This window comes from Daphnia pulex, chromosome 7, assembly GCF_021134715.1.
Source record: "Daphnia pulex isolate KAP4 chromosome 7, ASM2113471v1".
Classification (NCBI taxonomy): Eukaryota; Metazoa; Arthropoda; class Branchiopoda; order Diplostraca; family Daphniidae; genus Daphnia; species Daphnia pulex.
The window spans coordinates 6,200,618-6,223,527 of record NC_060023.1 but is presented as its reverse complement, the minus strand read 5'-3'; the positions used below and the strand labels follow the sequence as shown (position 1 = coordinate 6,223,527).

Here is a 22,910-nt window from a genome sequence, read left to right as displayed (position 1 = left end):
AAAAAAATAATCTGTCGTCCCCGGAGCAGCAGCAACGAGAGAAGCAGCCCATCAGGGAAAAGTCTACCCCCCATATCCAGTACGTTGAAGGCCAAACACTACCAGCAAGCCTCGTCAAAATAATACTTGATTTTATGTATCCACTAACAACTCAGGGTCTGGCTCTCAACATACTCAACTTCATTTTCGCGTTGGCTCAAATTGGCGAAATGAGCAAAATGAAACAAAAACGAAAATTTAGCACGTTTTAACTATGACAACAAATAAACACCGCGCAGAGCATTTTGTAAGGGTCTCAAATTGGGTGTCTCATGGGTGTCTTGTGTTTATTGTATTGTTTATGGAGAGGGGAAGATGTTGTATGGACGCAAAAGCAATTGTATTCGAGATTAGGGACAGTTTCATAAACTACAAATCAGGAAAAGATCCACAAGAGAAAATTGTAACTTCAATTCATTTCTTTTAAAACATACCAGCAAACTCAATGATACAATACAAGTTTCAAAACCTACTACAAAGAAAGTGACGCAACCGGTGATGACGAAGATCACCTTAAATCTTTTTCCGTTGGCTCTGTAAAAAAGTCTGTAAAAAAAGAAATTATTATGTTATGTTATTTCTATAGCTTTAGAAAATAATAATTTACATCTTCAGTTTTAGTTATTTTGGATGGATAAACGAAACGATGATCAAAGAAACAGGGTATCGCCAAGGATTTCCAAATATTTCTCGGACTGAATTTGCCGTTGATACGGACGAAGTCACCGGTGCCACTTGCGGAAAACCGCGCCCAGACAGGGACGGATTTTTTCCGCTTCGGTCTATAACCTGGACGTAGTTTTATCAAAATGGATTCCATCACGCCGGTACACAAATACTCGGCCGCACTCGTCCGATCTAATAGTGTATTTTATTACATTGTTAAAAATTAAACTTAAAATTACCCAAATGTTTTTTTGTCTGTAAAAATAGCACTTTGCCAGAACACCTGGTTTTGTTCATGAAGTGGAAGGCAAATTCTAAACGTAAATTTGCATTCGCAGCCGTTAAAAACAATTTGCAATCAGCTCGGCGTGGATTAATTCCTTTCCGTTTCAGAATGCGAATGATGTTGTTGGGATTCACATCCACATTAGCAATATCTATAAAACAATTAATTAGTTTCTATATATTTATGAGATGGCTTAATATTCAAATTTTTCCCGCAATCTCTTGCGCTGTTGTGATTAGCTTGGCAGACATCACAAGAGCTATATTCTCTGCTTCTTCCGGGGTAACTTTTCTCTGTCTACCGGAACCAACTTGCCTAATTACGTCACCTGTTTCACGATGTCGTGTTTGCCATAAAAACTCAGTCCCGACAGCAATCCCCAATCAATTACTTATAACTGACTTCCCGTCGTTTGAATAGGCAATGATAGGTCCGCGTTCTTTTTTCGTTAAAATGTTGTCTGCCGCGATCAACACGAAACAATTCGACTAATTTCAAGAATAGAAAACCTAAGAATGATTTTTTCACACTTCATGCATTTCATTTGCAGACAGCCCCCTACCTTGTCCCCTAAAATTTCACTATGTCAGGGTCACGCTTCCAATCAGACTTCATGAAATAAGAAATCCATTTTTATAACGATGGTCATAGTTTTAAGTGAATGGTTATGAGAAGTGATGAGTAATCTTGGGTCTTCTGGTGATGGAAAATATATATCGTTCTTACCCTCTATTGGAAATTTTAAGTTAATTTCTTTCATAGGAAACAGGGATCCATGTTAATCCAGGGGGTGTGTTAACATTGAATTCGTAAGATGAGTGGACCGGCAAGTATTCACGGGTAGAGATGTGCTGACGGGTAGGGAACATAATTTTTTAAGTTGGATGGCCATTCGGATCCGGGGAAGTTAAGCTGAGCGCTGGGTTTGCGAATAATATTGGATATTGTGTGACATTATCTTCAAAGACCGGGGTCTTAAGAAGATGAGGAAATATGTGATGCCCAATCCGTAATTCAATAGTGTCCTTCAATATTAGTTTAAACCTAGACCGAAAGAACAAAGGGCTGATCAATGTTTTGCATTGTTTGAGAAGAATGAAAAGATATTTTTTTCGTTGCTAAACACGATTTCTTGGTAAGGCCCTTCAGTGGTGTATAATATTTTTATGTAGGTTGTTGAGTGTTAGTTGGACCTTTCTCCAGTTAAACGTATGATTGAAATTAGTGATGAATTTAAAGGCCCGTGCAATGGGAGACAAGATTTTGGGCAGAGTTAGTTCTGCATCAGATAGTTTGAAGATTTCGTGATAAGTTATATTAATTGGTTTTTTGCTGTATCCCATATTCGTAAAGTCATTTCTCATTTTTTTATGGTTCCGGAAAGAGAATCTATTTGAAGAGATTCTACGAATCCGAAGTACTAATTGAGAATAGGGGCATCCCTTTAATTGTATGGTAAGGATGTGTGGAGGAGGCGTGCAGATATGAGCCAGAGGCGGTTTCATTTGATTATGGTTCCAGAACGATCATATTATTTTTAATGGTGACAGTGGTGTCAAGAAAATTGTGTGTGTTTTCATATCGTATGTTTTTATTAGAAATATTTTCAATCGCGTTAGAAAAATCCTGTTGGTTCGGTTGACAAATAATAAAGAACAGATCGTCAATAAATCAAAGAAAACAGACAAGCCATGTGTGTGGGTTAAGAACGAGAGGTCCAGTGACGACAAACGTATAACAGTTGGCGAAATAGACATAAATACAACAGCCCATAGCTGTACCTTTAATCTGATGAAAAAATCGTTTTTCTTTGAAATAAATCATAGAATTTGATAATATTAGCGTAAGAATGCGTTTGAAAAGTTGTGGTTTTGGAGGAAGACACATATTTTTTCAGATGTATAAGTTATGAGAAATTGAAGGTTCTCAGTGTAAAAATCCGTGGAGGCATCGATACTGTCTGTCCAAGGAATATTAGGGAATAAGCTTGTCACGTCTGCCGTAACAAGTTGGGAGCCAGCAGAAAGAGGTCCAATCGAGAGATAAAGTCGAGGGTATCAATTAGAGATCCTGGAATTTTTTTCAGAAGATGCTGACTGGTAAAATCTATAATATATTTATCAAGAAAGTACGGATGTGAAAGTAGCAACAATTGGGCGTCCCGGGAATGTTCTACTAGTTTTTTCGATATCCTTGTGCATTTTTGGAAGGAAATATAGCTGATCCAGCCGGTTTTTGTTTACAGATTTCTTCGTCTTCAATCGGAGTGATGAGGCCGAGGGCCAGGAGATTTTCAGAGATTTCACAGCATTGATGTTTAATTTTTATTTTTAAGATAGGCTTTTTGTCACTTAATTGGCGATAAGCTTCAGTTTCGTAATCGTTGACTGGCCATATATCAGTGTTGCGTCCGTTTGTCTGATTTTAGAATGTGGATATATTTTCGTGGGCTAGTTTCTCATTGGAGATAGGGGAGCGGTTTAAATCCGGGTTGGCTAATGCTTTTAGAATCTCAGCGTTTTGATCATTATTTTTCCAGGTCTGGGGGAAGGTTTCCAATCACTTTGGATTTAATGAGTCAGCAAACTTTTTTTAGTGAATTTATGTTTTCTTTTTAAGATAATGGATACGTTGATTTCTCTAACGAGGCAATTGATTGATGTAATTAAGGATGCTGAAGGATTGCAAAATATTTTAAGGATTCATACGTTGAGGTGTATAGAGAAGGCCTTTAGGTTGTGGGTTATTCCCAGAAGTAGTGACTACTGCAAAATTCCATTGAATCTGTTGTGGAGGCAGGATAAAGATAATGCTGGAGATGAGCAGCGAGATTCAAGTCTTAGTTTCAGGATTCCCCAAAATTTCTCCGGGGTCACCACGGAATTGTAACATTTTAAAATCGTCTCCTTCACCGTTGTTTGGCCGGACAGTCGACCAGGTGAACAAAGAGCTGCAGTCATCTTCACTCAGATGAAAAGGTGCACAGGGATGGGGAAAACGGCGACCGTTCAGGCCCAAATCAAGGATGTAGAAATTTTTCGGTGCTAGTACATCATTTTTCCAGTGAAAACGGTGAAAGAAGTAAGACAAGACATTTCTAGAACCGGAGTTTTAAAAATGATGAAAGAAACTTTGTAGAAGTTTTGGTCGATTTTGACAAAGTCCATGCTAACTCGGAAACTCATGGTCTAAGGAAAAAAGAAGAAAAACATTTTTTTTTGGAACCAGCTGGCTTTATTCAATATGTTTTTGCAATAGTGGTGAAGAATTGAGGAGTGTGGAATGTGGATGAAATTCAAAAATTGAGGGCAATCGGCATAAATACAGTGCCAGTGGTTATCAAAAGAAATGGGTCGGGACTCGGGACATAGTATTGGTAGTGGGGCAAAGATAAAATAGCCAACAGGGCCAAGATATGCAATGGTGTGGTGCTGTTGTCGACGAAGAAATATTTCCATTCAAGAAAATCGTGCAATTCGAGGGGAGTAGTAGCGCAGAACTATGCCAAGATAGTGAGGATAATTTTCTACATCAATCTTAACCCGTTTCGAATGGGAAATCATACTAAAAGAAAGATCAGAGTTAGAGATTTTTCCTGTTGTGTCCCATTCCTTACTGGATGGATCGGTGGATCTCCAAAGACTTAAAGTTAAGAGGGTTTCTTTTAAAAGGGGGAAAAAGAAAGTAGAAAGCCTATATAAAGTTTGATTTTGACCTTATATAGCCCCAACCCCCATACGCTGCGGTTAAAGGAAGGGGAACCCAGCATAGATGTGCGGCTATAAAACGACGAAGCTCGTCTTCGCTCATCATTTCTCCTTTAACCACCCGTCAAAAGGACTTAAAGACAATTGTTCACTGGGCAATTCAGCTAATCCTCTTTTTCCTTTTGGAAAAATTTTATTTTTATTGGTGACCAGAGATTTGGGTAAGTTAAAAATTTATGGTGTAACCTTTTTGTTAGTAACTTCTATAGTCATTTTTATTTATTTATTGGGGTAAAACAACGAATTTCGGTCAGCATCTCGGATACGCGAATGCCGGACAAAAAATCCGATTTTTTCAAGTTACAATTATAGAAAAACCACGAAAATTTCAGGAAAACTAATGAATGAATTTCAAAATATGGCAGAGAATACGCAATTGAGCTAAAGAGCATCTAAAAATACGCTGTATTAATTGAGAAATCATGAATTGAAATTTCTCAATTTTTCTTACGACTGAAAATTTTGGCTCTCTGGTGTCAGTAAGTAAAAAATTTTATGGGGTAAAGAAAATTCTAAGGTTAAAACTCGAAAAATCCCTTAACTAATTATATCAATCGATAGAGAATTGACAGATCTACAATATATAAAATTTTTTTCGTTATTTTTAAGAATTTTCTTAAATATCAATGAAAAAAGAAAAACATGCCAAAATGCGAATGTCGGAAAGCTGACGCGAATTCCGGACAAGAAATTTTGAAAGCAAATTATTTCTTTGTTTTCATATGTCTGTACATCAATCGAAGCAGAATTGGGAGGCGAATCGATTGATGTGCAATGTTTATAAGTTTTTTTGCATAGTTTTTGCATTATTAAAAGAAAAAGATTTGAGTGACAGAGGATCAATCTTAGCAGATCCAAAAAAGCTGTCGTCATAATTTTTCTTTCCCGTTCCACTTGTTTATAAATATTTTTAAAAGGCATATTAATGATTCAGTAATTTTAGTGAAAGTATTTTTGAAAAAAATTGAGCAGTTAGTTTTATAATTACTACCATTCCCCGAAATGGTGTATCTTATGTCCGGAATGTTTCTTATTGTAAAATAATTAAAGTCTTTACGGTTTTTAATTTAATTCCCATGCCCCTAACCCCATTTCGCTTGAAATCCACCAAAACATGTTTGAATGGCGTACAAACAGTTTCAAAATCACTTATTTGTAGTTTCAGTCTTGCTCCCATAAGGCGCCAGGTGCGAATTCCGGACAGACTATACTATCCGCTCACCAATCGATCTTTTTGGATATGGAAAATTTCCGTATGGAAGTTTGGGTTAATGCACGCGTTTAAACGTAAAGGTTATTGGTTCAAATCTCATGACTGCCATAGTTATAAATTGTAAACGACGGTTTATAGAGCAGTCGATATTCGTTATTAATATGTAAACTAATGCTAATAGTTGAAATTATTTTACATACTGCAACAATTATTACAATTATGGATTATTGAAGATATTTAAGGTTTAAGATGCCATTGTTACGTATGAAGCTAGCTGATGTCGATATTAGATATTGTATCGTGATATAAGATATAAGATATTGCTTCATAAAAATTCATAAAAAAGATAAGATTGCATAAAATAAAAGTGTTCCCGTTCCCAAGAAAAGGGGAAAGAGGAAAGTATGTGCCCCCCTTTTTCATACTTTCCTTTTCTCCCTTTTCTTCCCTCGGTCCGATTCTCTGTGTCTCAGGATTCGGTCGCGAAAACAGTAAACAACAGGGGAAATATTTAAATTTAACAGATTTTCTTATGCCCATTGTTCTTACACCCCTGAACGCCCTTTTCTTCCACTTATCCTACTTTTCATGCTACGAAATTCTCGTAGAGTATTTGGTGGCAATATTTTTAGGTCTTTCTTGATGGATGCCGAAGGTATAGTGAATAACGAGCTTTTCTATGTGACTACTAGATGGTGCCACCGCTCGGGTTGGCCCGCGGACCCGGTGGTTCAACCCGTCACCCGCCCCGTACAAAAATTGCCTCGGTGGGTTAATATTTTTTAGGGTTTTTTTTTAGCCCGAATAGTGACCCGGGTTTTCATGGCCCGGGCCACAGCCCTAATAGAATAAAACACAATTGTTTACCACAAAACTAATTTAATAGTTAGTTCATCTGCAGAAGAAGTCGAGTTCACTAAACGTTGTCAAACTTCTTCTTTTGAATTTCCGTTTTCATTGTTTTTATCATTGTTGTTTTACCCCTTACATGGTAGAAGAGGGGATGGTATATGTTCACACACTAGAAATTTCCCATAAGGCTGAATGCCAGGTTGCCACGATGAATGGTAGTGATACCAAGCGGATTTTCTACAGAACTATGTCTGAACACGTTTTTTCTAAGTCCTTGCGAAAGGAAACAAATTAAGATTTTTTTTTTTTAAAATGTGAAAAAACTCGTATTTTTTACAGAATCTAGTTATTCTATTAATTTCGCTTGAACACAGAGTCCACCACTCAAAGAGGCCAAAATTGGGGGTTTTGAGGGTTTACAATATTTGAAAAAGGGTGACCAAGGCATCTCAGCCAGTCCCCATGTAAACCATTTTGTGTGGAATTTTACGGAAAACCCAATGGTGGAATCCGCAATGTTCTAGCTAGCATAGTTTTCAGGTTATTTAATATAAACTAAGGGACCCCCAGAATTCGTAGCGATTTTTCGGATTTTTTACATCAGTTTTCGGGCAAACCAGACATAAAAAAAAATCTCATTTTTCAGAATGAAAGATTTTGCCCACCTCTAGAGACATCTCGCCCCGTTTTTTAAAACGCTTATTAGCAGAGATATTGGCAATTGAAAATCTTGAAAATTTTTCGTCATTTTTTGAAGTTTTTCGCCATTGACAACCGTCATTTCGCTAAGCCATCTAGCGGCCGATTTTGAAAAAAAGCAAGGGAGATCTATTCTTCTGGCCATTAATTTTTTTATATAATAATATAGAAAAAAAGGAAAATAAAGAAAAAATGTGACTGTTGATTTGAACCTACGTCGTCCCACGTGGGAACTCGACACTGTTCCAACTTGAGGCACCTATCCTCTCAAATCAAATCAAATCCCAGGGAAAACTATTTTTTTCTCGTATATTTTTATACGACAAAACGTTTGACCTTTTTTGGCCTATTATATATATATTATATATATACTCGCCTTATAATAACAACAATACATTAATTACGTTGTTAGCTGACTGCGGTCGTTTTCTGCTTCCAACTTTTGTTTTTTGCCTTTTATTGTTAGCAGTGGCCGGATATATATATATCGCGCGTCGCAGCTTTATTTGATATATCTCTTCTGCTTGGCACGCAACGGCCGCGTGGATTGCTTATTTAGCTCGTGTTCGGACAGAAATGGCTATTTTTACTCCTGCGTCTCTAAAGGAAATCATGATTACTCAAACGGGCGCAAAGTATATCTATACGGAGCGATGCAAACGAAAGAAATAACAAAGTGCTATGCACGATGATGCTGATGCTTATTGAAAATATTGCTGGCCTTGCTGCGCCGGCCGTATATAATCAACTGGGCAGACTACCAGCTGTCTAGTTCCCAGCACTTGCCGCAGTGACTATCTTTCTATCATATCATCACCGACCGTGTGTCAAGAATCCAACAGCGCATCGTTGCTCTCTCTCTCTTCTCTCTCCACATCGACTCGCATCCATCATGTCCCATTACTCCATTATATAGAAAGGCCTAAAACAAGTTGATACAGCACCATCAACGTCGCTGAACTAATAAGGTAGTATAACTAATTATACAATCAACAGAACCACAGCGATTCAATGCGAAATGGCAAACCGATTCACATCGGCAATTTTTTTCGCCATCGTTCAACTCACTTAAAAAAATGAAATGAAATCGCATCAGTGAATTGAATTCTTTTTCGGATTCCTATTAAGAGACAGAAATTCCCCTGGTGGAGCACTTGACGCGTAACAGTTGAAAACGTATTTTTACACAATAGAAAGATCTTTAATAATTATTAGGGTTTGTACTATCTATGAGACTTGAGAGACTGCCAATGAAATGTTGGGATTCGCACTTGGCTTATTTATCTTCGAGCCGATAGTTTAATGAGATTTAGAATGCAGGACGAGTTTCTCTCTATAAATACGAACTCACTTTGGCAGCCTACAGAGAAGTACGTATATAGAAGAAGGATTAAAGGACTGTGCTGTGGGGAAGTATATATACTAGGCTATAGTATATAGCATTGTACCTTTTTTGGTTGCCTCCGCACAGTCTATTTTCTTTCCATCATGCCTTGTATTGCTTTTCCTTGTTAGTCGCTGTGTGTACGTGTACACCAAGATTCGAGGAAATAAAATCACCGACTTCAGATAATATAACAAACGAAACACACGAAACGCCAAAATAAAAATATAACACGAAAAGCCACGTCTGTCGACTGGCGGCCGGGGCGTTCAAGCATGACGCGATCCCGAAGTCGGAAGGAACGGTAAAAAAATCAACTTTGTTTAGAAAATCTGAAATATATCTTTAAAAATAGAGGGATATCAACTTTATTTAATATCCGACAGACAGACGTCATAATCTGGGGCCTTGGGGCCATCAGACGTCGGTGTGTAAGAAATTTTACGAAATTTCAGTAAATTGTGAAAATGGCACCGCTGCATCCTAAGCGCATAATTTTAAATATAGAGATTTGGGGAGGATTTGTGAGTTTATAACTAAGTAAATGTGAACAGAAAATGCAGTTTTCGGTTTTTTTATAAGATTATGCATTAATTTGGTTGAACCGATCACTTTTTGATTATTTGGTTTGTGTTATTGGCAGTTATAATTTCTTCCCTTTATAATCCCCGCTTTTTTTCGGGTAAATGATAAAGCTGATTTAAATCACGAAGAAAATATGGAAAAAATGCTTAATAAATAGCGATCTTTTACCGGATAAAAGGTCGGCATCTGACTGACTAATCATCATCCTAAGAGCTAGACCGCCAAAATTCATCACAGACGACGTTATCACTGACAGGTGACAGTCACAGACGACATTTTTCATTATTTTTTATGAACAGCTTCAGCAATTTGGCATTACTTAGTTGTGGAAAATTGCAGGAATCATTAATTAACGTTTCCAGAGATTTCCGAACTCGAATTCCGGACATTCGGACAGTCTCGCTTTTTTCCTGTTCCCATGGGTACAGTAGGCCTTATATATAATATGATGCGTTCCAACCAGTACCCTTTCTTGCTCTAGGCAATTATTTTTTGAGTATACCACCCTTTTCTATGATTATTGGACCGCTCTTAATTTGGTTCTACAAATTTTCAATTACTTTTAATGGTATAAGACCAACGCAACAGGAAATACCAAATCGTATAGTCGGTACTCTACCTTGGAAATGAGTGCAAAAATAGAAAATTAAGATTATTAAAATAGCTTGATGGGGATTTATTAAACGTGTTTAGCATTTTTCAACAAATTAGAAAATCCGCCGTAGCACATACACAATTAGCCTATCGCATTTTTCAGCTAAAAATTCGGCTGGCATCAGGACACCGAAATTTTGTTATTTTCAATTCTAACTTTAAGGGTTTGTGAATTGTGATGTAGGGATACGGTAGTTAAGTTCACAAGAGTGAGAGAGCGATTCACTAAGGTTTTAAAATATGCGTTAGGCAGGCGTTAGGAGTTTAGAATAGTCTAGGTCATCAGTCATCTGAATGAATATGCGGCATTTATCCTAAAAAGACGCAACTCGGGTTGGGTTAGAAACTTGAAATTTAACAAGGACTTCAGCAATATATTTATATCACACCAATAAATTATACACTGGTGCATTTAGGATCTTAAGACAGAAATTTCACGTGAATTTCAAGAATGAAGTTGGATTTAGATGATTTAATAACCGAGTCCAGGTGCGTTTGTAGGGAAGTGCAGGGGCAACGGGAAGTTCGCATTCATGGACGGGAACGACCGGGAGCTCATAAACGTGAACGGGAGCGACGGGCAAGTGGTCGCCCTTGGGTTGGAATCCCTGCTCATCAGCGACCCAGGTCAAAGTGAATTTCTCGCCTTCGGGGGAAACCCAGTAAGAAAATCCCTTGTTGGTGTTTCCCATTACATCCTCGTAAGTTGCTTTGCCGTAAGAGTCGTAGGCGACGCCTTGGAGCTTCTTTTGCACCTGCGATTCCTCGCGGGTCGTGTAGTCAGACTGGGCGTAGCTGCACAAATTAATCAAATTAATGTATCAAGAAATGATTAACCAATTGAATCCTTCAAGGTTATAACTAGTATAATGTAGAAATAATATTTCGTCGACTTTTACCTCCACTGGCTGCTGCCGTCGAGATTGCGCTCATCAGATTGGCTGGTGACGGTGATGCCGGCGTATTTGTTATCCTTAGCGTAGGCCGGGGCAGCGTAGGCTGGAGTGGCGTAAGCCGGAGAAGAGTAGCTTGGGGTAGAGTAGCTTGGGGCAGCGTAGGCGGGGGCAGCGTAGGCTGGGGCTTTGTATTCCGGCTTGTAGCTGGAAGGGGCAGCGGCAGCGACGGCCAAGACAGCGGCGATAACAAACTAGAAAATAATATTTCACTTAGTTTAGTCCAAGTCTGAGGCAATTAAAGCACGAATGAATTCGACGACTGTTGACTGATTAAATGTCTTGAGTGCCGTTTCCTTACCAACTTCATGTTGAATTCGGTTGATGTGTAGAACAACTGATACTTTTCATCTTCCCTATCGGGGCTTTTATAGTTGGGTGTGAATGGGAACGGGTGAAGGGAGAAAAAATGATCCGTTTGGGAGGGGTCTGGTGTGTTCGAATGTGGTTCCTTCTTTGCTAATTGGGTCACGAACGGAACAAATCAAGTCTTGCAAATATTACTTTTTCATTGTATTTTAGTGTCAGGTGCAAACGAATACCATTCAATTTCGCAGTCCTCTCTAATTAAATTGAGGTAACATTTTTTGTCCGAGAAAGAATCTTATTTTTCAGTAGAACTATTTGACGATTTGATCCCTTTGAAGTTTGAAGACTAATGACTGCGGAAGATTTTCGAATCTTGGTGTGTCGTAAGTTGCGTTAAGTCGGAAACATGATTAGGGCCATCAGCATCGGTCTCTCGGTTTAGCATTAAAAAGTTGTTAGTTGAAATGGAATTCTTTTAGTTTTTATTTCTCTCGTTTCATTTTTCACAAAGATTGATTATTATCAACTTATCGTTTCTTTCAGAAACAGCATGTAAATATTCAAGTCTTTAACGTTCGGTAATTATTTATTGCGTGTCTATTTAGCTCAGTGGTAGAGCGTTGGTCTCGTACGTCAGTTAAAAATTAGTATCAATTGATTGTAGACAACCAAAGGCCGAGAGTTCAATCCTCTCAGGAGGCAAATACCTCGGCAAATATATATACAAAGTATAAACGCGTGTCGAGGATCACTCGACTCCATTTGAATTCTTTGTAGAAACACTTTTAAGACTTTTAATAAGACGATTTGAGGACATAGTGCAACTTCTAATGTACATTTGGATGGAACGGAAGCTTCCAGTAATCTTTTTCACGCTTTAATAAAACAAATTAAACACTAGAATAACTTTTAAAATATGTGCCTCCTTAGCTCAGTGGTAGAGCGTTGGTCTCGTATGAATTGTGAATGTAAAAATTATTTGCAAGATAGCAAACCAAAGGTCGAGAGTTCAATCCTGTCAGGAGGCAATAAAGACACTATTTATAACACAATAATTTATTAATACCCTTGCTTCATTGATGAATAGCGGAATGGCGGTAAATTTGAGAATACTGAGTGAGTATCTAAACGTAATGAATTCATCCGTGTGAATTGCAGATAACACTTTAATTATCTAAATTTTGCGCAACGCGGATGAGCTTCCAGTGATCTAAAATGTTTTCCAAGTCACGCTTCCAGACAAACATTACCATTTAAAAAATAGCCTATTTGGCCACCGTTTGTGCCTCCTTAGCTCAGTGGTAGAGCGTTGGTCTCGTACGTACAACAAATATGAAGAAAAAAGAAGAAGAAAAAGAAGAACAAATATAGAAAGAAAACCAAAGGGCGAGAGTTCAATCCTCTCAGGAGGCAAACTTTGATGTTCTATGAATTTAAATTTTTTGATAAAATAGCGTACACCGTGATCAAACAAATGGAAATTTTTTTAGATTTTCTCTGCGGAGGCTGATGAGACTGTCTGTTTGCACAAGTTCCAATTTCATCTTATCAACCCAGAGAAGCTGAGTTGGAATTATTTTTCTTTGATATTCTGATAAAGAAACATTGTTTTATGAAAATCCCTTCTCTCCGGAAAGATACAATCCAAATGGATTTATTATTTTTTCAACGAGAAAGTTACTATAATTTCATAGATGGAAACGGAATCTCTTCTTGTAATAACGTTTTCGTTTCTTAATTATATTTTGGATGACGTGAACGTAAATGCAAGCGCAAATACACATTAAGAGGTTTTGTTCCTTCCTGAGATAAATTTAATTCTTTAAATTCAATGATGCATATAATTATAAAGAAAAATGGCAGAATGGATGATGTACTTCATGCAGAACTTGATGGCCATTATATTTTCCCAGTCCAAATATGGGCTGGAGGGCTGTATACCGTACCACGATAGCCGTTACAGACCGTTCAAATGTGCGCGCCGCTTTTTAATCTGTTTAAAGTGACTCTGAATTTGATTTTAGTTATTGGTCTCCACCTCCATTAAAACGAGACAGAATGTTACCTTGAAAAGTTCATTGGCGCCAATAGCTCGAGGTGATTTATGGGTTCGATGAGATGAGATAAAAGGCCGACGTGACGTGACAATTGGTACGCAGATCCCAGGCTTCCACGGAACAACAAGTCTCTTCCATCTCATATTGAAAATGAAGGTAACAACAAATGTTTATATAGTTAATCTGCTGTGAATTATTTAATTTATTCTTTTCATTGTGTTTTTTTGTTTCATTGTCTTATTTCTTAGTCTGTAATTGTGATCCTGTCAGTGTTGAGCTTGTTGGTCGTCGTTTCAGAGGCGTGGTTCCTCAATCTCAAGTCCGGCAAATCTGACACAGCGACAATAGTGACGTCAGCACCGAATTCACGTAAAATGATTCTGGTAGCCAAGAAGGTCTACGTTCCGATGTACGCGTCTGACGACTCGGCCTCAGCAGTTGCCGACCGACTTCTGCCCATCTCTCCCGCACTAACACCTTCTGATGGAATTGTGTCGGATGGACGCCAACAGCCAATGGCCGTCGACTATTCCGCGATGTATCTTCAACCTCCTCCAGTTGCGTCATACGCCATGTACGCCCCCGCTTCAGCTAACGTGGCTGCCGCTTACGCAGCTCCTTTTCAGGTCCCTGCTGTTGTTGCTGACCAGGGTGTTGTACCCCAACAATATGCCGCTTATCCTGCTGCATACGGAGCTGCTGGCCCACAGTTCGTTCAATACGCCGGTGCTCCGCAGATGTCTAATGGGGTAAAATTGTGCACAATCCACTTTCAAGTCGGCATAACATTTTCATATTTTCCGTTTTCGCACAGACTTGGGTAATGCAGTACGCCGGAGCTGGACAAGCTGTTGCTGCTGGTGCGCCTTATTACCGGCCAACAGGAAACGACAAAGAGATGGTTGCCGATGGATCTGCAGTTCCGGTTCCAACTGAAGCGTATGCAAATGTTTGACTGCAGTGATCGCGCATAGTTTTTACTTTTAATTTTACATTATTTAATTCGCGTGAATGATTGATCTTGCTATATTTACTTTCTGACACCATCGATTTGCTAAAAATATATAATACATTTGTGCTTTTAACAAACCTATGCAAAGTAGTCAGTTCTGTCTTAAGGCCCTATTTCCAACGGTATTATAGTTTAGTATACTTTTTAAAATATAATTTAAATTAAATCTTGTCGTTTCTTTAAATAAATGCGGCAGCTAATAGGAACAACGCTGTCGTATTTCGATCCTTATTCTCGTACAATTTCATTCAGCTGACAAATCATAACGGAAGTGCGGAAGTTCTCCTTTCTATAAACTATTGTTCAATTATTTATGACGATTCACTTGGATTGATGTGCATGTAACAATGTAAAACGTGGACTGTAAGTGTCATCACGTAGAATATATAACATAAAATGCAATTATTACCAGTGTTCAGTTTCAACTGTAAATGTGTCCTAGTCTAAACTAAACGAGTTTTTATTTCAAGCATTAGATTTTTAATTTTTTATGGGATTCGAAATAGGATTCATTTCATAAGCGAATAAGACAGAAGAATTATTGAAAAAACGACTTGATTTTTCTCTCCAAATTTGGATGCGTGCGGGAAAGTAGAAGTTGTTCGAAAATGTTGAAGTTTGCAAATTGACCACAGTTGGCGTACTGTAGATTTTTTTTTCAATTGCGGAAACATTGCATCAGAAGTTATGATGCAATGAGCAATGATGCAATGAGGGTTATGATTTATAACCCAGAAAGTCAGAAACACCAAAACCTTCATTATAAATGCAAATAAAAAGGTTATATTTAATTGCATTCAGTTTGAAAATAATTGAACAATATTCGTTAATTCTGAAACTATGACTTTAATTCAATATGAAACGTTAAAAAGAAGAAGTTAAATTAAAAACATAGGAAAATTACTCGTGCGAAGGTGCTTGGATTCCCCTGCTGGCATATATATAAGGAGGCGACGCCATCAACGACAATATACTTAAACTCGCTATAGTAGTTTACTCCCTCATCATTTCTCATTGCAAAGAAGCTTTTAATCGATCTTTATCATGATTTCTTCATTTGATTTGATTGCTACTTTTGTTATGTGGATTGGATTGTGTTTTGTCAGTCATCGTACTGAACTTACCAGATCGCAAACAGTTGTGGATACTAAAAAGAGTATTCGTGTTGAACCTGACGTGTTGGGAACCCGAAAGGGTACCGCCATTAATACCAGACCATCGATTAACAGCAACAACAGCTATCAAGAAAATAACAACAACTTGATAAAAAAAGCTTGCAGAAAAAAGCTATGTTGCTGCCGAAAATAAGATCCTGAAAGTCGAACTGGCTAAACTGAAGTTTGAACTCGCGCTCTCCGAGAACAACAATCGGAAGCTCAAAAACGCACTGGATGAGTTGGCAGCCTCTAATAAAAGTGCCATGGAAGCACGAATACTATTCCTTGAAGAGGAAAATATACGTTTAATTGACAACCAAACAAAGTCGAAACGTATTATCGAACATAAAGACCGTGTTCTAGAAGCCATTTCTTTGCTTTCATCTGGAGATACTGGAGATGAAATTGACAATTTGTGCGATAACAACCTGATTGGAACCGACGAAAAGAAAACGAAAGTCCTTCGACTGCTGGCTGAAAGAACAGAGAAAACCATCACTCAAGTAACACCATCAGATGTTGGATGTGAGGAGCCCAATATGCAACCATCGAACGACTTGGCAATTTGTGCTGCAGGCTCTTCCCTAGCAAGACAAGTTTTTTGCTATCGAAAAACGATTAATACAGGGTTGTAGATAATTTTACGCTGATCATTTTTCATATATGGTTTAGGGTGTGCAAATGAGCGGAAGTGCCCGTAAAACGCGTTCAAAGTTTCGAGTTTTACGGGGATGACGCGCAGCCCACGCCGGCCAGAAAGGGGGTCGAGCGGGGGAGTGGCGCGTACCCATGGGAGAGGGGTGAGTGAAGGGGGGTATACCTGGCCATACTATACGACCCCATGTTTCCCCATCTGCTCCCATGTCACCGGTGGTCTAATGGTTAGCATCCCGGGCTGATATGTCGAAGGACCGAGGTTCGAATCTCGACCAAGTCGAAAAGAGAAATTCAAAAAAATTGAAATTTTAAAATTTTAAAATGGGAATAGCATCAGTCACTGCTATATCATGCGGTCACATGTTGCATTACATAAAGCTATGTTTGGGGGAAGCTACCATACGGCTCGTGCTTTCGCTCTTCTCACACATGTCAACGGTAGCCTTATGGTCAGCGACCCATGCTGCCATGCCAAAGGTCCGAAGTTCAAAACTCTGACGAAGTATTTCGGTTTTTGATTTAAATTGAACCTAAATTTAAAAAGCTTCCAGAGTTGATGAAGTGGAAGATCGGTAATAAACTGGTAACTCACGACCGCGACAAGAGCGGGAGGACGTGACCGTGACTACGGAGAGGAGAAGGGGAGAGGATAGAGATGACCCAGAGCTGCAAAAAGAGTATAATCTAACATTTTAAAAATGTTCCTCGACTTCTTCGGCGATGACTAACTGTTAAAAAAGGAGGCAAGGAAATGTTACTTGGTCAAAATTTTTATTAAGAACAAAAAACACTAAAGAAAAAGAAGTAATAATAAAACAAAAAAAGTAAAAAAGGTAATAATGGAAATAAAGTAAAACAGAAAGTAAAAAGAACAATAAAAAACAGATCAAATCAAATCATCCTAACTAAAAGTCAATTAAAGCTGATAATCTTGGAGATGACTGGGAATTCTTCTTTGGCGTTTGGGGCGGGAAGGTTCAACGGGAGGGTCGTTGGCCTCTGGGGGCGGAGAGTTCGGTAAAGGTGATGGTGCGTTGATCGTCGGTGAAGAGGGATAACCTGATGACGGCTGGTCATCATCGTTGTCTGAATCGAGGTCGGTGATGTCGGCGCCGGTCTCATCCTCGACGGGTTCGTCATTTCCGTCGCTGTCGTCTGGGTCTTCCTCGAAGGTGGTGAAAATCGCCGAGTCCTCTTCGGGTTGGGGAATCCAGTTGCCGTAATTTCCGGGAAGGACATTCCCGTCGGCGACGCACGTGTTGGCCATCTTCATGAAGGCAACGAACATATCGGGGTCCTGTTGGGCCGATAACATTCTTTTCATCATGAAGAGGGCCAAGCACGTGAAGAGATGATTCCGCGGCGTACCTCCCTTGATGAGGGTGCGCTTGGCGTGCGCCCACATTCCCTCGACGGTGTTGGTGTGAGCGCCGGTGATGGGGTCTTTGAAGTGCTTGGAATGGTTAACGGTGAGATGGATGTAACCATGGTTTCTGTAAGAAAAAAAGGAAAACAAAATGTTTTATTAATGTTTGGTATAAACAATACGATACCAGAAAAAATTGAAAGAAAAGTTTAATTACCTAAGACACTTGTATGCCCTCCATTCGTCCGAAATAATAGTTGTGCCAGGAGCGATGTATTGCTTGATGATGGCAAGCAACGTTTTTCGTTTCCGGTCGGGCACTATCACCAGGAAGCAGCGATTCGTCCCGCGTTCCACACCTCCGAACACCCACTCGCCCTTCTTGCAGTTCCCGCGTTTATACTTGCCTGCGCATACAAGTAAAAAAAGGCATGAGTATCATTATTTAAAAAAAATGAATAAAGATTAGATTAGGCTTACGTTTCTTGCCGAACAAAGACTCATCAATTTCAACGACCTTTCCAACCCCACCAATCTGGGTGAATTGGGCGGAAAGACCAAAGACGAGATGAAAAACTACTTCTCGGAGATATTTCGTCCATCGACCGGTTGTCTCGTTGTTGGAAATCTTCATCTTGTCTTTCATCTGGGAGTAGCTCTGGGAGTTCACGAAGAAGCAGAAAAAGAACAACGTCTATAAATTAAAAAAAATGAACGAGTTAAATAAATAGTTTAGTTAAAAAAAATTGATTTCATGTTACATTACCAGTTCCGGGATCGAAAGCCTGGATCGTTCGTATAACGTCCCGGTGCGCACAGACGAAGTCGGACCCTTGCAGGGGCGCTTGTTCTTCGGGTTTCGATTGGTACATTTCCAGTAGCAACCGTCGACGTATCCTGTAGATTGATGTAATGCCATAGGTCGCTTACACAAAGAACAGCTGCGATGAGGGAGAATGCCGTCGGAGACAAGCCTCTTGATTGCGTCGACACCTGTAATCACAAAATAACAAATAAATATTAGTGGGGTTAATGAAAATAGGTTAAAAAAGATCATTAAGCAAATTACCTAATAGAGTACGGTCCGTTGGTGATGGGTTCTCGTTGGGGATCAGCAGCTGCCAAATCTTGCCTTCGTCCCATCTATCATCCTGAATGGGGCGTCTAAAAGAAAGAGGGTTGTAATAAGCCTTAGAACGAGAGATAGTGTGAAATGGAGCAGCCATTGCGAAATATTAATGATCAAACCTAAATGTTTACCTTATATATGAAACCCAGAGCCTTAGACCCAACAGGAAATAGCTCTCTGATTCGCTCGGTGTCAACAGAGAAGATCATCCTTCGATCATCCCAGTTTATGATTTGCACGGCAAAAAACACAAGAAGGATTATAGTTGGACTTATGAGGTAGATGCCGACGGCAAAAAAGAAGAAGGATTATAGTTGGACTTAGAGAGGTAGATGTCGACGAAAAGAAGGATTATAGTTGGACTTAGAATCTGTCCAAGTCATAATCCGTCGTAATCCATGATGTCATAAGGTTATAATTTTAATGTATTTAACATAACACCCCTTTCACACTCCCTTGTCCCCAGGGAGCATTTGGTCATCGCCGAAGAAGTCGAGGAACATTTTTTAAATGTTAGATTATACTCATTTTGCAGCTCTGGGTCATCTCTATCCTCTCCCCTTCTCCTCTCCGTAGTCACGGTCACGTCCTCCCGCTCTTGTCGCGGTCGTGAGTTACCAGTTTATTACCGATCTTCCACTTCCATCTTTTTAAATTTAATTTATCAAAAATCGAATTAGTTCATCCGAGTTTTGAACCTCGGACCCTTGGCATGGCAGCACGGGTCGCTGACCACAAGGCTACCGTTGACATGTGTGAGATGAGGGAAAGCACGAGCCATATGGTAGCTTCCCCCAAACATAGCTTTATGTAATGCAACATGTGACCGCATGATATAGCAGTGACTGATGCTATTCCCATTTTAAAATTTTAAAATTTCAATTTTTTTGAATTTCTCTTTTCGACTTGGTCGAGATTCGAACCTCGGTCCTTCGACATATCAGCCCGGGATGCTAACCATTAGACCACCGGTGACATGGAAGCAGATGGGGAAACATGGGGTCGTATAGTATGGCCAGGTATACCCCCCTTCACTCACCCCTCTCCCATGGGTACGCGCCACTCCCCCGCTCGACCCCCTTTCTGGCCGGCGTGGGCTGCGCGTCATCCCCGTAAAACTCGAAACTTTGAACGCGTTTTACGGGCACTTCCGCTCATTTGCACACCCTAAACCATATATGAAAAATGATCAGCGTAAAATTATCTACAACCCTGTATTAATCGTTTTTCGATAGCAAAAAACTTGTCTTGCTAGGGAAGAGCCGTGCTGCACCTATTGAAGTCTCAGATGCTGAATCTACCGAAGAGACTCTAGTCGACGAACTTTGCCAGTCGACCCCCGACTCGGATACCAACCTCAAACACACCACCCACACCACCACAAACACTTCTACAGAGGAAGAAGTCCAGTACCTTCTGTTAAGTAATTATCCACCTTCGGTTCATGGGACCGAGATTCTTAATCGCTTACAACTCATGATTGGCCAAGTGAAGCAATACACCATGTTTGTCGACGACAAAGGAAAATACACGGGCACCATGGCGGTTGCCTTGGCTGTTTTGTTTGGGCTTTCGTTTTTCTTTGAAACCTAACTTCAGCGCTAAAAAACTATTAGAGGCATATTTAATCAATTCTGCCGTTTCAACGACCGAGTTCGGAATGGAATCGCGTGTTATCCCCTCGCTATGCCACCAGCCTCACATCATCGGGATCAGAATTGGTGTCCACAATGGCAAAAACAGGACAGATCGAATTCATCCAGAAGTTTTTGCAAAAGCATCTGGCGCATCGCTTCATCTTTCTCCACCCACCATAAAGGATTCGAGCAAAAGAAAAGCTGCCATATAGCCACGGACATTGTCCGTGATGGCTTCCCATCCATCGGACGTGAGGCGAGCCTATCAAACCTGCGATGGTATGTTCTTTGAAGGAGAATTGCAGCTCTGGCATCAAGCAGAAGTGGCCTATTACATCAATGGCCAACGATTCTACCAGGAAGAAGAGGAGCCTCCTGCACCGGTTGAAGTTTCACAACCTACTGATGAAACTTCAGCCGATGAACTTTTTCAGCCGACATCCAACTCCATGGATGATGTCCGAGATGATGCCATATCACCAGCGGCGGCATCGCCATCTTTCGTTGACACCAGCAGGAAAGTGCCCGATGAGTACCTTATTATAAGCAATTTGCCCACTTCGGTTGATGGGGCCGAAATCGTCAATCACATTGAGATCATGGTTGATTGCGATGTGGCGCATTACACCATGTTTGCCGACGACAAAGGACAATACTCCGGCAGCATGATAGTTGACTTTGTTCATCCATCGGACGCGAGGCGGGCGTATAAATTCTACGACGGTCTTCTGTTAGAAGGGAACGGGATACAGGTGGCTTATTTTATCAATGGTCAAAGATCGTATCAGAAGGAAGAGGAGCTAGTTCCTACAGCAACGGATGGCGTTTGTGTCGCCGATTTGATTGATGCGTCTCCAACCATCGACCACGCACCAATTGTACCTGAAGCTTTGGCCGTCCACCAGCAAGAGACTTTGCCAGGAGCAACTACTGAAGAAATACATCAGTCAACTCACATGGATGATCCTGTCGTCGACAAGGACCTGGTGGAAGAATCTCTTTCGTGCGAGATCAACCCTATCCTGATGACTCGTAAGCAAAAGATAAACAAAAGAACAGCCAGACGGAAAAGGGCCAAGAAAAATAGAGAGGCAGCAGCAACGTCGTCAGCCGAGTAAGAGGATTATACGTGTAACGAAGGACTTCAATGGGAAAAAATCGTCAGAAAATCAGAAAAAAAAACAACATAAAACTCACAAAATCTAAAAAAAAAAAAAAAAAACACTAAAAAAAAACTACTCTTGATTTTATATCTTCCTTTCTCTTTTCTTTTTCTTTTCCCCTTAATTATTTACCTACATCTATTGTTTTTCTTCTTCATCTTTTTTCTCATCTTCTTCTTTCAGAATTGGGTCGAATATTGGTCGTTTCATCCGGCAAAACTTTAATTCGGCACCGAATTGATGTACCTTCGACATAAGGCAACTATATTTCGACTGGTGCGAGAATACGTAGACACAGGGTATGCTAATGGTACTTCGACAATTAGTTTTAAGGTTAGATTAAGTTAGTTTAAGATAGTTTTAAGTTAGGTTAGGTCGAAGTACATTAGCTACCTGTTGTTGAAATATTGTCGCACCATCGTGGAAATATAGCCTAGTTGCTAGCTGTTGAAGGTGCATCAAATCGGTGTCGAATTAATTTTTTGTTGGGTGTACGTCAGTATTCCGACCCGATTTCTTTTCTATTTTCCCCTTCTTTCTCGTTATCTTTTTGTCCTTCGCTTCCTTCGTGTATTCTCCCCTCCCTCACCCCCAAAAAAAATAATTAAAAAAAAAAACCTTAAAAAAAACTACTCTTGTTATTATATAATATCTTAATATGTTTCTGTCTTATTCTTTACCTTCCCCTTAATCTTTTACCTATATCTATTGTTTTTCTTCTTCATTCTTTATCGCCATCTTCTTCTTTCAGAATTGGGTCGGATATTGGTCGTTTTATCTGACAAAACTTTAAATTCGACATCGATTTGATGTAACTTCAACATAAGGCAGCTGTATTTCGACAAGTGCGAGAATACGTAGACACAGTGTATGCCAAAGTACTTCGGCAATTCGTTTTTAAGATTAGGTCAAGTTAGTTAAGGTTAGGTTAGGTCGAAGTACATTAGCTACCTGTTGTCGAAATATTTTCGTACCATTGTGGAAATATAGTTGCTAGCTGTTGAAGTTGCGTCGAATTGGTGTCGAATTAAATTTTGTTAGGTGAACGTCAGTATTCTGACCCAATTTCTTTTCTATTTTTTCCCCTTCTTTCTCTTTTCTTCTCTTCCTTCGCTTCCTTCGTGAGCATGAATGGAGTGTGGAATTGAAGAATGTGTGCGAAGTTGGTCTGTGTGGGCCTGTTGATTTGAATGAATGTCTCAATAAAATATCTTCAACCAAAACTACTCAAAAATCTTATGTGTTTTTATTATGTAGCATTAGCAACAGTTAGATTATCATTCTTAGTAATCATTGTTGTGCATCGGCACAGGCGATGAAAGAAA

General features: G+C 39.6%; 2 protein-coding genes and 3 non-coding genes across 5 annotated transcripts; 4 read left to right on the top strand and 1 right to left on the bottom strand.

The window, feature by feature from the left end:
• Positions 1-10,498: 10,498 nt before the first annotated feature.
• LOC124197436 (endocuticle structural glycoprotein SgAbd-1-like) lies at positions 10,499-11,508 on the bottom strand. The gene is made up of 3 exons (XM_046592889.1): positions 11,400-11,508; positions 11,045-11,292; positions 10,499-10,940 (listed from the first exon to the last, which is right to left on the bottom strand). Exons 1-3 carry the CDS (start codon positions 11,406-11,408, stop codon positions 10,580-10,582), a joined length of 618 nt encoding a protein of 205 aa, XP_046448845.1. The 5' UTR covers positions 11,409-11,508; the 3' UTR covers positions 10,499-10,579.
• A 494-nt stretch (positions 11,509-12,002) lies between these two features.
• Trnat-cgu lies at positions 12,003-12,109 on the top strand. The gene is made up of 2 exons: positions 12,003-12,038; positions 12,074-12,109. It is a non-coding gene; the product is annotated as a tRNA-Thr (tRNA).
• A 218-nt stretch (positions 12,110-12,327) lies between these two features.
• Positions 12,328-12,435, top strand: Trnat-cgu. Its single transcript has 2 exons — positions 12,328-12,363; positions 12,400-12,435. It is a non-coding gene; the product is annotated as a tRNA-Thr (tRNA).
• A 256-nt stretch (positions 12,436-12,691) lies between these two features.
• On the top strand, positions 12,692-12,820 carry Trnat-cgu. Its single transcript has 2 exons — positions 12,692-12,727; positions 12,785-12,820. It is a non-coding gene; the product is annotated as a tRNA-Thr (tRNA).
• A 735-nt stretch (positions 12,821-13,555) lies between these two features.
• LOC124198877 lies at positions 13,556-14,456 on the top strand. The gene is made up of 3 exons (XM_046594944.1): positions 13,556-13,620; positions 13,713-14,213; positions 14,279-14,456. The coding sequence occupies exons 1-3, from the start codon at positions 13,615-13,617 to the stop codon at positions 14,417-14,419; spliced, it is 648 nt and encodes a 215-aa protein (XP_046450900.1). The 5' UTR covers positions 13,556-13,614; the 3' UTR covers positions 14,420-14,456.
• Positions 14,457-22,910: the final 8,454 nt, after the last annotated feature.